Consider the following 18,425-nt stretch of genomic DNA (forward strand, 5'->3'; position numbering starts at 1 on the left):
GCAAGATATACCAATTGCAAGATATTTTTGAATTTATAAAAAAATACAATAAATAAAATATATGTATATATGATGTTTTTACTCTTATATGATTTATAATAGTCAAAGTGCAGTGTAGTTGGTTATGTAACTTCTTGAAAGAATAGAGAAATATGAATAGTACAGTATAAATAGCTGTAAATATAATGAAGTAAAAAAATGAAATATGAATAGTACAATATAATGGTTGTATAGAACAGTATAATTTTAGAATACTAAAGAACAATACATAATTTTTTAAAAACAGGAAAAAATATAAATAGAATATTCATTATTTATGGGATTGGACATTGTGTTTTTCTTTATCATTTCTACGTATATATTTGTATGTTCTGATGAAATTTTAATAGATTGTAAACTTATTACTGATCTTAATTTTAGCTTGGTTATACAGATCTTCAAGTCTGCATAGAAAATTTATTGATTCGTTTTATATTATTGTTTATTTACATCATCTTCACTATTTTTCAGTAAATTAAGTATGAATCATGTTTGAAATGATTTATATTTGTTATTTTATTTATTGATATGTAGTTTATATTTGAGTTTATTTATTATTATTTAATAGCATAAAAATATGCTATAGGTCTAATAATATCATCAGCGTCAGAGACACTGAAAAGCCAATTAGTAAATAAAACCATTTATTACTACCGCTTTCTGCGTTTTTGAGTTTTAAGGCTTCGTAATTTTTGTAAAAGTGTGTATTTATTTTTAATATCCTTCAGTTCTGCTGCTTACAATTTTTACGAATTGTTCGCAGTGACAGCCACTAGGATCTTTGTACTCTCTTACTTTTTAATGACAGTGTACAAACATATTATTATTTTACATAATTATTATAATTAAAAATATTTGTCACGCTTGTTCGAGCTAAGTGCGATTTGTTAAATTTGTTTAAGGAATTAAGCAATTTCTAATGTATCATAAAATATTTCGTTTATTATTATCGAAAAAAAAAGATTATTGACAAGAAATTCACTAGTTATTAAAAAAGGAAGATTATGGTCATGCTCATTTGCAAAAAAATATTTTGAGAAAAAATATTATCATATTTTTCCCATTTATCTTACTATGAAAAGTTCGACGATGTTATTAGGGTATATTTTAAAGTTGGAAGATAGTTTTGTTTAGATTTGTTATACAACAAATGAGGTCATTTTCCTTGAATGAAATAGGGTTATGATTTTGTCGTGAGCAATTTTAAATACATTGTTTAGTTCAGATTATAGTTATAGTCATTTTACATCGTCATAGGATCCTGAGAAATGGATGAAAATACGTAAGTTTATATTCTAAAAGAGATTAATAATAGTATGAAATTCGTGGATCTGTGTATCAAAATGTAGCCGAATAACGCAAGTAAAATAGATTACTCGCAGTTTATCTAATCCAACTTGTTGTAGTATTAATTTCAATGTTAATAAATCTTTCAAATCGTTCCGTTTGTTTGCAGGTAATAAAGAGTGATTATATGTTCAGTTTTGAAAAGACTGCACATATTTTTTATTAGTTCCGACATAAAATCATATCCTTGATCGGAAGTTCTAGATAATACTGCTGCATGATTCAGAATTGCTTCTACAAAGTAATATTTAAATAAATTATTTTAAGCAATTAATACTTCAGTTAGGGATAAGCTAATCTACGAGCGTTATGTTTCATGCGCATCATAAAGTAGCGTAGAATGAGAATAGTTCCAATTCCAAAAATTAGTGGTCAGTTATGAGGTCACTACTGTTTTATTTATTATTATTTATTATATATTATGTTATTATTATTAATAAATTTACCCATTATATCAATTCTAATCTCATCTATATTATCCTCACACTTAATAAAATACAGTTAACACATTTCAGTTTGTAATAGTTTTTTTCAGAGCAGAAACAAAGATAATCAGAAAATAACAGTTTCATTTGACTCCTAATAAATAAACTAAATTTTTATTCAATCCGTATAACATATTCTCAAGTATAGATTCAATTTTGTATCGTGATCATATACAATTTATAGACATTTTATAAAAAGAATGCACCAAATAGATATAAGAGACGAGTTTTAAGTGTTTAAACTAAGTCATAGTAAAACAATCTGGAATAGTCTTTATTGCTTGACTTTTTGCTAAACGATTGGTAATTTCTGAAATTGTATTACATGAAATTATATCGTAAATGTCATTATATTATAATTGAAGAAATATAAGGTTCCATTTAAAAAAAAATTTTGTCTTTGAAATCTCTCTACTAATGCAAAAAATATCTATGTCAAATAATATTCTCTTTCATACCAAGCAACTTTTATAAGAACATTATAATATAGGATTCTTTTAAGATATTCTATGGTTCTGTTAAAAATACTATATATTAGAAAATTTAAAAAGCTATTTTATTTATAAGAAAAATAAAATTCCTCATAAATAAATATAGCAGGTTTGTATTCTCAAATAACCTCATAAATCTTGTTTCGAGAATGCATATAATCGTTACGCTATGTAATAAAAGATACAATAAGTATTCATATAATAGGATCCCACTGATTCTCTCTTATACTAGTGATTTTTCGTTCATACAATAGTTCAGTGATTAGATTAAGTGAATCAAACCAGCAAGAATTCATTTAATCGAATATTAATTAAAATTTGGTTTAAATAAATACAGTTCACATAAACGGACTTTTATTGTAAATTTAATATTAATTTAATATTAAATTTAATATTAATATTAATGTAAAATCTATAAATAATTATATGTTTTAAGAATTAATTGAAATTGCAAATCTAATTAGACGAAACATTATGTTATCAATTAAATTGTAAAGAAAATATATTTTCATTAATAATTAATAATTTTCTACTATAAATCTTGTAAAAAAATTTATTTCATTTCAGTTGTCTAGTATATAAAAAATACTTGTTTAGTATATAAAAAATGATTTGTAATACAAAAAAAAATAGTTCTAGTAAGAAATGAACAGTTTTTCATTGGAAAAAGGGAGAGGATTATAGATAAAACATGAAGATTATATGAAAATAATTTCTCTATTTCTCCAAGATCACAAGATCTACCTTTTTATATGGATTAATATTTTTGATCCATTAATGAATATAGCTCAATATTCATATAAGAAAGTATTAACTTATATATGTTGAAAAATTATTAATTTAAAAGATATTTTAACTTTAATTTTATAAAATCTATGAAAAATAAGGTCAAATATTGCTTTTGTCTTACAATTAGCTCAATGTCTTTTATACAATAGATTTTATAGAATTAAGATTAAAGTATTTTCTAAATTAATAATTTTTCAACATATATAGATTAATATTTTTTTATACAGAATATCGAACTGCATCGATTAAGGATAAAAAGACTGTAAAAAAGCAGAAGTGATCTTCATATGATATCTATGTGTTTATCTCTAAAAAAAGTTATTTACACCAGGTTACGATCATTTATTTTTTATCTGAAAAATTTTCTTATACTCGTATAACAGATAGTTTACGATTTGCATTTATAAATTAAAATCGATCATTTTGTGTAAGAATGTAATGTTTTATTTACCTGTTGATCGTCTGGTGTCCAAATACCACAGGTAATGGTAGCTTTGTCATTCAACATTGATGACCAATATCTTTGACCAGCAACGCTACCAACTAATACGAAACCGTCCTGTAAGAGAAAAACTTTATTTTCTTCTTTTTCATAAATGATACATATAATATATCTACGAAATTTATTTTCTTGTGATTATGAATAATACTTTTTCGCTGTGAAATTTAAGTTTTAAAGTCTCTTTGAATTATAATGTATACTATTGTAATATGTAATGTATATAAACGAGATCATTTAGTTAACGAAAAATCTAGAAAACGATCAGTTGTGATCCTTGAGAAAACTTTACAGAAATTTTGCTCATGTTTTGTAGAACCACAACAGGTTCATGGTGTGTGTGTGTGTGTGTGTGTGTGTGTGCGTGCGTGCGTGCGTGCGTGCGTGTGTGTGTGTGTGCGCGCGCGCGCGCGCGTAGATTTTGTGTATATATATATATATATATTTTTTAATTCATAGATTAGCTGTCAAGCTTTACCGCCGATAACAGTTGTAAAAATTATGAATTTCTAACGTAATCATGCCTAATAAGAGATATGCTATAAGGGATATACCATGTATAAAAACCAAAGGTTACGTTTTATGAAACATATTGCAAAAGGATATTAATCATAAGGCGTATTACAAAAAAAGCCAAAATGCGTTGTGGTCAATTTTTTAAATTGTGGTTGTTTTTCCATAAAGCATTGTAACCGCTTTTCTCGCTCACTAAGTGTTTTCAGTTTATTCAACATATACATTAATTATTACAAGAAAAATACATCGAATTTTTTTTAAATTTTATACTGTTTTTAAATTTATAAGTATTACAATTTAAATTTATAAGTATTTACAATATTCTTCTTAAAAAAAAAGACATATTTGTAATGAATATAGCACATAACAATTTTGTTAATAAGTTTATTAGCTTTATTTTATAAAAAAATTATAAAGATTTAGAAATTGTAATAATTTATATATATATACGGTACTTCCAAATCTACTTGCTTAATTCAAACTTATGATGACATAATCCAAATTTCTACGCATCACTAATTTATAATTAAAATTTCAATGTCCTTAATTTCCTTATTAACACGTCAAAGTTATTGAATCATATGGATCATCAATTCATAGAATTTACGTCGGATTTTCTATTGTTGCGATTTAAAAGTATTGAAAGTGTAATGTAACATGCTAGTTTTACGAGTGAAAACTACGAATTAGATCGGATCAATTATCGCATAAACTTAGACCCTTTTTATTTTTAATTTTTCATGCATTTTTCTTGCTTTAACAAAAAATTCAACCGTGAACGTTTTATAAATTGAATTACCCTGTAGCATATAAGAGCCATTCGTCCATCATGTGACCACGAGAAATGTGTAACTGGAGTGCTCCTATCGTTGATCAGTTCTATACTCCACCTGCCCTCGTATTTAATCCACACAAAAATCACGCCGGAACTATCGCAGGAGGCTAACTTCTGGTATGGTTCGTTCCATTTCACTAGTATTACCTGCAGTAAGAATTTCATTAATATATAAAACAATAAAAACATTTTGTTAAAGTTATCTATTATCTAAGTATAGGCATTATCAATTTTTTCTGTGATATTTTCCATTTTCCATTTCTTACTTTTCTGTCGAGATAACAAAGTTAAAGGTTCTGCTTTTGATTATTCGATATGACTATTTTGATTATTTTTATTTTGTTCCAAGATAAAAAATTTTTGGTCTGAACCAAGTGTTGTATGCAGTTTGAAATATACAGGGGCATTTAAAACCACCTGAATATCTCGCTTGTTTTCGGAGATAGAAGAAAATGTATCAGATCAAACTTATTTGGTATTGAGGGGCTAATAATCTGATGTTACTGATTTTTTTATAGGTGGAGACGTCAAGGAGATATGAAGGTCAACTCTGGTTTTTTTTTAAATGGAACGATATGGTTTTTTAGTTACATTCTGATAGAGAATTTCCAGACGAATACAATGTCCTATAATGAAGGTTATTCAAGATCACTCAAGGTCAACTGCAAGAGAAAACATATTATCTCAAAGCACTCTTCGAACATGTTGTTTGCGTTCTCACTGCTAGAACAAGTTCAAAATGTCGTCCTTGAACATGGATACATAGTCTAAAACGTTGCATAATCTAAAAAGTGGAGATCTATTACGATCGGGAAATTTTTCATCATGCACACGTACCATTTTGCTCTTAGTTTTATGACAAAGTGGGCAGCAATCATTACCGTCGCACTGAATATTCAATTTTAGTGTTCAGTTTCCCAAAATGCGTTACACGATAACAAAGAAAGTGGAAATGATACTGATTTTTGGTGAATGTCGTAGCACTATGAGGGAAGCTGTACGTGTGCATGGTGAAAAGTTTCCCGATCGTAATAGATCTTCACTTTTTAAACTATGCAACGTTTTAGACTATGTATCCATGTTCAAGGATGACATTTTGAACTTGTTCTAGCAGTGAGAACGTAAACATGTTCGAAGAGTGCTTTGAGATAATATGTTTTCTCTTGCAGTTGACCTTGAGTGATCTTGAATGACCTTCATTATTGTATTCGTCTTGAAATTCTCTATCAGAATGTAAGTAAAAAACCATATCGTTCTGTTTAAAAAAACCAGAGTTGACCTTTATATCTCCTTGACGTCTTCACCTATAAAAAAAAATCAGTAACATCAGATTATTAGCCCCTCAATACCAAATAAGTTTAATCTGATACATTTTCTTCTATCTCCGAAAATAAGCGAGATATTCAGGTGGCCTGTTTTAAATGCCTCCCCTCCCCTCCCCTCCCCCCGTAGTCTCACTCATACTCAGTTATTATATATAGGGTGTTAATTTGAAATTCTATATCTAAATTATTTTCGCTGTTATTAATGTTAAGAAAAAGTAACTACAGGATTTAAATGTTTTCAAAGCGTACATCTGATGTTATTAAAAAAATTCTGTGCAGGTTATTTTGAAAAGTTTTTTTAAAGTTGTCGTACTTTTTTGGCACATTAACATCCATTTTTATAATGCTATGTTGTAGTCTACGTCAAGACGAATTCAAAATTAACATTTTGGTTAAACTATTGACAAATTAATCTCAGGGAATAATACAACATTCGTATCGAATAACATCATCTATTACAAGCAAAACAAATGAGCAGGGATATTATATTATAAACTTTAATAGTAACATTTACATATTGAATTTTTTCTTTCACGTTATAAATATCTTATAAAGACTGTGGATTTTTATGCATTTATTGGAAATTATTTAAAGATGCAAAAATGCACATAATATGTAAAAATATACAGAGTAATTCTCGTAATTGAATTGGGTTATATCTCAAGGATGATAGGAGATGTAATCAAGTTGTGTAGAAGAAAGTTGATTGGAATGAAACGATCTAATTTTCTGCAGGCTTACTTTTTTTTTTAATATTGTAACGAGGTACGAGAAAATGTAGATGCGTCCTTTAATTTAGGAGACATTTTAATTTTAATTTTATAAAATCTAAATGTTATAAAATCTACGCATGAAAGACAGTGACACTTCATAATATGAATACAAATATGAATACTGCCCTTGTCCTTCTTCCTTTCATTACCGCGATAGATTTTTATAAAACTGAAGTTAAAATATCTTCTAAATTAATTATTTTTCGACATATATAAATAAATTTTTTTTTTAGAGAAAATGTCGAGCTTTATCGATTAATGTATAAAAAAATATACGATTCTATTTTTAAAAAGTTACATCTGTATTTTCTGGATCTACATCGTTACATTTATAAAACCTGTTAAGTAAACCTGTAGAAGAAAATCAATCAATTTTCCTCTGTACAGTTTTTTTGCACTTTTTACCATTCTTTTACCTTCTTGAGATATAACCCATCCCCCAACTGCGAGAATAACTTTGTATAAAGTAAAGTATAGTATTCGTTGTAAGATTTCAAGTGAAAGTTGTTTCTGTTTAGAATTGTAGTTCTTTAATAATATACATAATCCGTATAAATATCTATTTACAAATAATGAACAAATAAGCAACTTCTTTTTTTCCAGGGGTCAAATGAACTTGTTAAAATTTTAAATTAATTATGAAATAACTGTAATTTACGATTATTATTTTTCCGTTCAGAAAAAAATTATTATAAAATGCAATGTACTAACTAAAATCTTTATTTTTGTATAAATAAACTTTTATTTTCTTGAAAATAGAAAAAAGTTTTATTTAAGCAGCAATATTTATTCTGCTTTGAAAAAGTTCTAGATTTGATAAATCTGAAAAAAACTTAAAAAATTTCTTATTAAAGTTCACAAATCAAAATAACCTTGAATTATTCGGTGAAAATGAATCCGGAAATAGTTAACTTAAATCCAAATGTATTAAAACACTGGATTAAAATACTGGATTAATAAAGATTTAAAAGATCGTTTCTAAGTCAACTACCAGCAGTTCACAGCTTCGCAACTTTTAGTATGGAACAGGTATTTGGTGCTTTAAAATTTATACTTAATAATCGAGCATTTAAGAATACTTTGGAGAACATATTTGTTCTGGCGCAGAACAGATATGTCTTCCGAGGCGGTCAGCCAGATCAATTCCTACCTCGAGAATTTCCAGATTCAATTGTCCTGTCATACTCTCATCTAAGGACTTGGAGGGAGAGATAGGATGTGGAAAGTCTCGGTAGGGCAGAAACAAAGCCTAGGAAAAGGGATACTTGGCTGTGGCCATAAAATCGTAGATTCAGTCAATCACAAGCAGTCAGTCAGAATCCGTCACTCCGCATCAGTCACGAGGAGAGCTAGCGTACCCTCTCCCGACTCATAACACACAACACACTCATTACAATCAACATTTGTATAACAGTAAAATATAAGTATTTATTCTACATCTTGACTTCATTCTTAAAACCATCTCTCCGGCGGCTGTAAAAGGCACGGCGAGAGAACGACTAGCGAAGCGGGTAGCAACCAGCATTCACCGTCGCACTGCGCCGTAACAATAATTATTTCTAAAACTAGATTCTGAACTCTAAGTGATATGAGTGGATATGAAACTTCTTGTTCTTTTCAGATTACCATTGTTAATAAAATAAAATTACATAAAGATCATAATGTGCTTTCTCTTTCATATTTATGTAAAATAGCGCTTTCATTTCCCCAAGTAATGCTAATAAAAAAAATTTTCTTAATTTTTATAGTTTAGTCTGCTCAAATTAAGATCGCCCAGAACTTTTATTAATCGAATATTATATAGAATAAGAGTTGAAACTAAACTTTTACAGCAGAGTTAAAATATTAATGTACAAAGTTAACTTAAAACAGAAAAGAATGATTATAAGCTAATAAGTTTGATAAATAATTTTTATTTATAAGTTAACAGTTTCACTCGACTATTGCTTTTTTTATATTTGTGCAAAAGTGTATTGTACTCGTAACGTTAAAGTAAAGACAAAAAAAGGCGGTTTTGAGTATCAATATGTTGCTAAAGAATTTCAATTCACATTAAACTTACTTCTCACATTTTGTTTCTCTATTTTGATTTGTAAACTTCAATAAGAAATTTATTATTTAATAAGATCTATTATCCCACTGTTAAAAATAAAATATTATATCATATTCATTTAATAAATAAATATTATATTTATTTTTTATTCATTTAAATGCCATGTATCTGATTTAGTTTTGTTGTACATTACAATTGATTTAATTACATAATTTGTTCAAAGAAAACAAAAAGGCGAGGCATAAATCACAAAGTAAAAAATGTAATGCATAAAATAATAAGTATTGAAAATAAAGATTTAAAAGCTAACATCTAAATTACTTTCTGATTTAATTGAGAAAACCTCGATTCAAAAGAATTTTACAACGGTTGTAATCTAAATATTTAAAATCATTTAAAAATGTACGACGTAATCTTATTATAAAGATACTCGTGAACATAAATAGGTGTTTAAAAATGTCCAAGTGTTAGAGAGATTATATTAGGACAAATAACGGCATATTTAAACTAATGATACTCATGTATGTTCTGTAGGCGTTATCCATCAGAAAGCGAAGTACGGAATCCAAGTTTGTGCTCGGATTATATTTAGCAACGTATCATTGCACCATTATGAAAGTGTATTTTATAGATTAATTGATAGACAAATGCCATCTACAAGTTGCATGATCGCAAACAATTTCGTTTTCGCGTTTTAATAAATGAATCTTGATGATACGTAATCATAAATTATATATTATTGTTATAATAATATTGTTGTCAAAATCATAAAACAGTATCCAACGCTATTGAGAGTGAAATTAATTGACTTTATGATATTAAAACGAAAATCTGTACATGTATATATATATTAGAAATTTTGGTTTCAGAATATAAAAACTATTGGTCGGCTGAATTATTCAGGTATACATTGATTTTCAAGATTTTGGAATAAAAGTTGAAATAAAAACTGTTTCTTGCATTTCTTTTATCAAATTATACTGTTACTTTCATGATTGTATAACCAACTCTACAATATTCCTATTATATGCAAACTCTTTCATTCTAAACAATTAAACTAGTCACAGTGATGGATTGTGTGAAAAAATTTGATCGATATAAATAACTAGAATAAACACGTAAGTGAAGAAAAAGATAATTTTCTTATTCGTTTACTAGTGAAAACAATTTTACGCACTTTGTTTAAGTTTAATATTACATTGTTTTGAATTTTTTCATATTTGTTTGCCATACAAATTTTTTACTATCGATATTTCGCATGTTTTATATTCATGACTACATGAATTCGATCAATGGCAGCTTTTGAAATTATAGAAAAAATAGATTTTATATGTTTTTTCTTCTGATGCGATCGATTTTTGAAATGAAGTGAAATGATCTTAATTGATAACACTACTTGATTCCGTTTTAATGACATTAAAATACAGTATTATGATCGTTCTGTATCTAAATACTACACTAAAGCATTATGAAGAAATCAATGCTACAATACGATATTATGAAGAGATCTTGTTTTAACAGTTATCTTCAAGGATCTCGATAAAAGAAAGTAAATGTTGTAATATACATATACGTATAGTACGAAATGCACTATTTGTACAATAGAATTCCAATAACAAGATTCAACTATATATTCCAAGTGAATATCGATTATCTTACAATGAGGAATATAAATTCAAAATTATTGATAAATTCAAGATTTTTGATAACAGTAAATCAATAGTTTCGTGTGTAAAATGCAACATGAAATATATATGCTAATATTTCTTACAGTTATTATAAGTTTAAACTCAAATTAATGTTTTGAGATACAGTTTGATTAATTATATATTAATAAGCGGTACGGATTAAATATATATTGGGAAATTATCCATGTTCCGTTACTACAAAATAATTAATTTTGATTACTTTTCTACTTTAATTTCTTAATTAATTAATACGAGCAATAATACAGTTAATCATATGTATATAAAATTAACCTCTTGTCATATAATGTCGAGTCACGCTCTTAGTAAGATTTAAATGAAAAAACAAATTCTAATCTTGGAATTTGAATTCGAATTTGAAGTTTCGATTCTTTAAATTAATAATTACAAATTATATATAATGTTTCGATATCTTAGATCTAATACGATGTAATAAATTACAATAATCAATGCTTACCTAAGAAGATTGAAATGGGGTTAACAAATTAGTAGTTCAAATACCATTCAAATAAGTTTAATATTATACATTAGTAATAATTATTTTCCTACGATTTTAAGTATTTATCATTCTCATGTTATTAACTCATTGTATCATTGTTATTAACTCATGTCATTTCCGTTTACATTAAGAAACTTGTTTACATTACTTACATTAGGAAACTAGGTAGTTTTTGTTTACAATCTATGTTACTATGTCATAGACCTACTTCATAAAATATAAATTGTATGCTACTGTCATCAAAAGTGTATCAGATAAAGTAGTTTCTTTTTAATGTGTGTATCAAATTGTCCTTGGAACTTTACGAATAATAACTTGTATCATGTCTGACACATATTTTTTAAATAACACAGAATATACATTTTCTTTTTTGCTTGATTTTCTTTTACTCTATAAAGTACAATAAATTACACATGGTATGCATCCAAAATGGTTAAAATAAATTAAAAATAAAATTGGTTTTATTTCACTAGTTAAACTGTGCGCGTATGTAAATACTTACATATACATACGTATATTTATTATGTATGATTGCTTTGCACGTATTACTGATTTTTATTTATTTATTTTATTAATATTTCATTTATATAATATTATAAAATTATTCATAAAATCCTTTATATTTTCTAGAATTAAATAACCCGTAAAAATTCCATAGACATTGTATACGGAAACAATGAGAATTATAACTATACATGTGAACGTATTGAATTTTTAAATTTGATTTTCTACGAAATAAATTTTTGATTGAAAATTTTACGCTTTTGATTTATTTTTAAATGAGCAATTACTTTTTATCCGCTTGTTGTACTTTCGGTTACTACTTAACAATTTCTACGTTATAATATTCATGCATGTTATAAAATTTCATTTAACAGAAGTAGATTTTTCTGTTTTTATAATTAATTTTTAAAAACGATCAACGATGTACGTAGTAATCACGATAGCGATGTAAGAAATTCTAATAAATAATCATTATATATCATTATATAATATAAAATACTTTCAAAATTCTACAGAATAAGATTAACCAGGGAAGTCATAGCAAAGATAGAAAGTAAAGACGCTAATCGATAAGGAGTTGTGGGTGCCTTGATTTTTCTGTTGGCTTCGAAACCAAAGTAGAATGCGACAATACTGTGAGAAACAAATCTGGAACAACCGATATATTTAAAGATGGTATGAATTCCTTTTTCCAAGAAATATCGGTATCTCCTTTCAGATGAAATTTATCTTTGCGAGAATACATGTCCTTGACATGCTGTTATGCATATGCATTATTCTGGGATTTCATGCAGGCGTATCGGAAAATTAAATAACTTACTCTACAAATATACATCATGTTTTTCAATAAATTGCAAAATTCAATTTGGGAAACACATTTGATGGATTATTACATTTGAAAGATTTTGATTCAGTAATCTAGTATAATATTCTATTACTTCAGTTCATTTATAATTCTAGTAAGAATCAAGCAAAGAGATTCATATAAAAAAATGAATTTAATTGGGATGATTCTACACATTGTTATTGATAAGTAAATAGGAAAATACTTGATGGAAGTTCTATTCAATATAAATAAAAAGACATACTTTAAAACATTTTTTAATTTTGACAAGAATCATAGAACATAAATTTTATATAGATATAAAAATAAAAAATATTGTATAATAAAGTATTTAAATGTAATTTTATTTACAATCTCTTGAGTCATTTTAACTCCCTTGTTGACGTTACAAACGAAATTTTCTATTATCTTGAATAACTTTAATTTCGGCATTATATTGAAAGTTGAAATTGCTTAAAAAATTGAAGAAAATTATTTAAAATGATTGGAAATAATTTAAAAGTTGGTCGGACGGTAGACAAAATTACAATCGATTACATATTCCATCTCTTGTTACGAATTCATCAAAACGATTATACGTGACTGACAGACAATGATCGTTATTTGTTTCTGATTATTATCAGTTTTTATTTTTTGAGATTGTGTTTCGTCGCACGCATTTTATTTATACTAAACATCACCTACAATGAGAATCAAAAGTGAATATATCATGAAAACGTATATATTTATTTAATATTTCTTAGAAATTTTATATTACGTCAAAATTTAGAGACTCTAATGGAGAATTAATCGACTTGGAGTATTCTACAGTAATCAATATGTATGCTGTAGATCTCAATTTTATCGCAAAAGATTCATGAATCTGGCAACTGAACACTTGCAATTAAATTTGATTTTAAGATTTGATCTAAATATCTAAATCTGTTTACAATACTGTTAATAAAATGAAATTTTTAGCTTCATATTCCAAATACCGTATTATTCCAAATACCGTATTATTCCAAACCATGATACTATTTCTGTCATGTTTGATAAAATGTGTAAAATATGTTACGTATAATGTCATATTTTTTGTTCTTGTACGTGTCTCCACACATATTTGAAGTACTATAAATATCACATACCTATTACTATGTTACTATAAATATTATATGTGACTCATTTTTGTTAAGTGTATATTCATTTTTCTCTCTCACTGCATTTACATATTTTTTATTACACAGTAAAAATGAATGTATAAAATGCCAGAGATTGCATTTTTTGAGTATGCAATTCCTGCATTCAATTATCCTTCCTCTTCGTATCTTTCTATTCCTTTTTTATCAAATACATATGTATGTACGTAGACACATACTTATGCGTTATTCAATATTCAATATGTACAGAAGATAATGTTGAGGAAGGAGCGGGTGAGGAAGGAAGATACGCGTGATTTGCTTTTCACTGTCAGTAAACAACATTTTTTTCTAAGGATATAAAAACTCTGTATAAATATAGACTGCATAAGTACATTGACAAGCAAGAGTACTATATTGAAACACAATGTTGTTGTAAAAGTTCTATTGTTATTCTAATAAATATTATAATTACATTGCGGATAATTATTTTAATAATGGATGAAATGTTTTTTTATTATATTTTGTGCTTGTAAATGTTAGTGGATATACATATGTATATTTAAAATTTTCGTTTATATTTACTAAAGTAAAATTAAATATTAAATTAAGATTACACTTATCGAATTTTAACTACTAATTATCGATATTTTAAACTGCGATAACTCGGCCATATTTTGAAGCGTAAAACCTCTATTTTGATAGTGCTGAGTTTTTCCCTGGGTTTTTAGAAATATTTTAACATTTTAGCGAATGGAAAAGTAGCGGTACTTTTCTTAAAAAAAGAAAAAAGTCTCGGAGACTGAAATTTATAATAATCCCTTCAAATTTGCCGACTTTTTTTGCTATTTTATTGAACTTTGAATATTAGGATTAAACGACAAACATTTAAGCAATCCTAATATTTTGTCGAATTTTCTTTGCGTAACTTACAAAAAAAATTTTTTTAGTGTTTTTGCAGATATTTGATTTTTTGTAATTTTTTTGAAGAAAAGTAGTCCCACTTTTAAATATTATCTTGTTATTCAAATTATATCGTAATATGTACATGCAATTATATCACATATAATTATACAGAACACCAAAAATATTGTTTTATTAATACTCAAATGTCGTGAAATATTTGTGCAAAGTTTGCAAATACTTTTGATTTAATTATCACTCGTCAATTCGTCTTGACATACGAATACGAATAAATATAAAAAAAAATATATATATATATATATATATATATATATATATATATATATATATATATATATATATATATATATATACGTATATTGCATCTAAATATGTATATTGTAGATCTACATATGTGTAAATAATAATTTTCTTTACGTCTAAAATGATTGAAAAAAAGAAAAAAGAAAAGAGTATATTGTATGTATAGATATACATATATATGTATTGTATATAAGTACATACATTTAATTTATTCACTGACATATACAGTGGAAGAATGAAATGAGGGGAATCGGAAGTGAAAGGAGCCGTGGAGTACGCGGCGAAGCAAAATTCGAATCCCTCGCGCATCTTTCTAATCGCTTTCAACTCACTTTCGTTTGCAATTTCGTTGGCAATCGACGAAAATCGACCCGTTAATCGTTCGTGCGATTATTTATCGTACGATTTAGACGCGTTTGTTTTCATTGTGTAAGTGAAAATTCACCGAACTCGGCGTACTCTCCGGTTTCCTCCCGTTTCCTTTGTTCCCACCGCGGGACTCGAAGGCGATCTCTCGAGCTACGATCGAAACAGCGCAAACACGACATACACATGTACACACGTACGGGATGTGCGCGCAAACGAGAGAGAGAAAAAAAAAACAAAGAAAAAGAAGAAGAAAAGAGACACAAAGGCAACACGCACAAAACGGCGAGGCGATTTTACGGAGTGAAACAGTCCTCTCATCACAGGCGCAACATTGTTCAGGAAAACACGGTCTTCCATAGCGAGCAGAGTTAAATAATAACGCGGTTATTTTGTAAACGGTAGATGAAACCTAGAACGAAGTGAGAGATCGCCGTTGGTCCCGGCGGTGAACAGGACGCGAAGAAACGCGGCGATTCGTTGTGATATAGTGCGTTCTCGATGTAATTGAAAAACACTGTGACACAAAGTACGTATCCGTAAGCGAGGACACGCACGACGCACACACGTCTACACGTACTCTGCCACGCGCGTGGCCGTTTACATTTTTACACGTACGTACGTACACAACAGGGATATGCCGGGGGTGTATCGCACATTCTTGGATCCGGATTGAATAAATATTCCAATTGGCGAGTGTTGCACGAATTATCTGGAAACAGTTGGAAATGTTGGGAAATTCTCGCGTGAGAACGGATCTTTTGTGTTTGTTTTCGTTGCTGGAAAAGATTTCTCGCGTCCTTACGGAATATTTTTCTTTTTTTTTTTTTCTCTTTTTTCTTATTGCCACGCTGAATAGAATATTTATATTGTTGTACTGTCGATACACCCTCTAATAAAATAAGGATATAACGATATATGCATTATTCGGTTCGTGAACGAATTCGAACGGCCTGCTGGCCTCTGAAATCCTCAGCCTCGCACAGAGGTATTTGCGCATGTGTTATATGTTGTTTGTATTCGCGTATTTCCGGTTTCTAACGAGTCACGCACACGAACCGACAAACTACCTAAGGGTTCCTCAACTCGCTGTTCACACTTGTACGTACACTACCGAGAGGGTGGCTGGATTTTTCCTAGATCCTCGTCGAAAACCCGCGACTGCGAAAAGTCCTTTTCCCTGGGTTCGATTGTTAAGATCTCTCGTGGACAAGTTTCAACACTTTTTTTTTTTTTTTTTCTCTCCGGCGACGTGTGTCTAAATCTTCCCTTTGCCTTTTGTTCGCCCATTTTCTTCATATTCGTGCAAATTTTCACGGACAATCACGAGGAAGAGGACGCGCAGTTGCCAAGTTTTTGAACGAGGAGTCGACCGGGAAACAGCGGAAGTGCCTTCCCCTTGCACTCGTACACCGTTGCACACAAACGAGAACACACGTGTACTAGAGTATACGTAAGAGTAAACTCGAGAAGAAACACATTGAAAAGAAAAAGAAAAGAAAAAGAGAAAAAAAGAAAAAAAGGAAAAAGAGAAAAAAAAAAAAGAAGGAGAGAAAAGCATCTCTAACGTCTAATATACGACACTATACATACGTTATATTTATATCAAATACAAACGTAAGCATACCTACATTGATTAATGTTGCATTTAGGTATCGTGCAACGAAAAAGAGAAAAAAAAATCGTCGGCATCACTCGTCGCGAGATAATCGACACGCGATGATAAAATCGCATTGTCTCTACGAAACTATGCTGATCTATTATACATAAAAAAAAAATATATATATATATATATATATATGTATATATATATATATATATATATATATATATATATACATACATACATAATGCATATAACGTATAAAATGTCAAGTAAGAATTATAAACGATAAATGAGAATGGAAATCTAATCGTTTCACGGCGTAACTAACTATTACGTGCATACAGGTAGTATTTATTATCATCCGAGTGTATACCGTTATTTTTGTCTCTGATTCTTTTCAATCACGCTCGTGCGCTGTTACCATGCACGCACGATCAACCGTCGAGAGAGTCGTGTTATGTAAAGCCGTTTGGGACGACGTCGGAGGACACCAAACAGAATTATAGCCCTCCGACGCCGTTGACGTTATTATCAGCGACGTAACCTCGGGGATACACACACACACACACACATACACACACACATACGTAGAGAGTCGACGAGCAAAATTGTAAACGGGGTTCCGAAGGATTTTTTTGTTTTTTTTTTTTTTTTCTTTTTTTTTTCTTCTTCTTTTGGCAATTTTGTTGTTACACACACGTGGACACGCACATACGTACGTACACGATATATATAGAGTCAGCATAATCGATGATCGCGATAGAAAATCCATCCTTCGACGCGTCGTCCACTTTTTCTTTTTTTTTTTTCCTCCAATGTCGGGCAATCGATAGTTAACAGTATATCGATGGTTTAACAAAATTACGCGTACGTACGATTATATATATATAATACTGATAACTGTAGTCTGCGTCGTCGACTCGAAAGCAAAAAAACGAAAAATAGCAGATGGAAGAGTACACACACACACACACACACACACACACACACACACAAACACACACAACTCGACGAGATCATGAGAAAAGAAAAAGGAAAGGATTAGTGAGAAAAGAGACAGTGTTAGGTTGCAGATGCAAAAAAATTGAAAAAGAAAAAAACGCGAAAAGAAACGTAAGGAGAAACGTAGAAGAGACAGGAAATTTTGAAGTGAACGAATGAAAAATGAAACGATGATGCAAATGAGTCTTCGAGGTCCCGAATGCGTTTTTGCGCGTGCACGCTCACGGGGTTTGTCAAGGAGTCAGCCAGTATTTGTAATAATAATGCTTGAGAAATGCATGAATATTTGTTTTATTAATGCTTCTTCTTATTTCATCTCTTTCTATCGAAACAGAACTTCCCGAGAACTTGCTAATCCCTCGTAATATTTATACAATATATGTGTATATATACATATATTGTAT

At 28.8% G+C, this 18,425-nt stretch overlaps 1 protein-coding gene across 4 annotated transcripts in view; it reads right to left on the reverse strand.

Moving 5' to 3' along the window:
* Window positions 1-18,425, reverse strand: part of LOC122527631 (tubby-related protein 4) — a 99,860-nt gene that overhangs the window by 12,849 nt on the left and 68,586 nt on the right. For all 4 annotated transcript variants that reach the window (XM_043651985.1, XM_043651984.1, XM_043651983.1 and 1 more), the window contains exons 3-4: window positions 4,966-5,148; window positions 3,603-3,710 (exon numbers count right to left, since the gene is read on the reverse strand). In XM_043651985.1, coding sequence (XP_043507920.1) covers window positions 3,603-3,710; window positions 4,966-5,148 — 291 coding nt within the window. The remainder of the gene's footprint in view (window positions 1-3,602; window positions 3,711-4,965; window positions 5,149-18,425) is intronic.

This window comes from Frieseomelitta varia, unplaced genomic scaffold, assembly GCF_011392965.1.
Source record: "Frieseomelitta varia isolate USP_RPSP 00005682 unplaced genomic scaffold, Fvar_1.2 scaffold_229, whole genome shotgun sequence".
NCBI classification, from domain to species: Eukaryota; Metazoa; Arthropoda; class Insecta; order Hymenoptera; family Apidae; genus Frieseomelitta; species Frieseomelitta varia.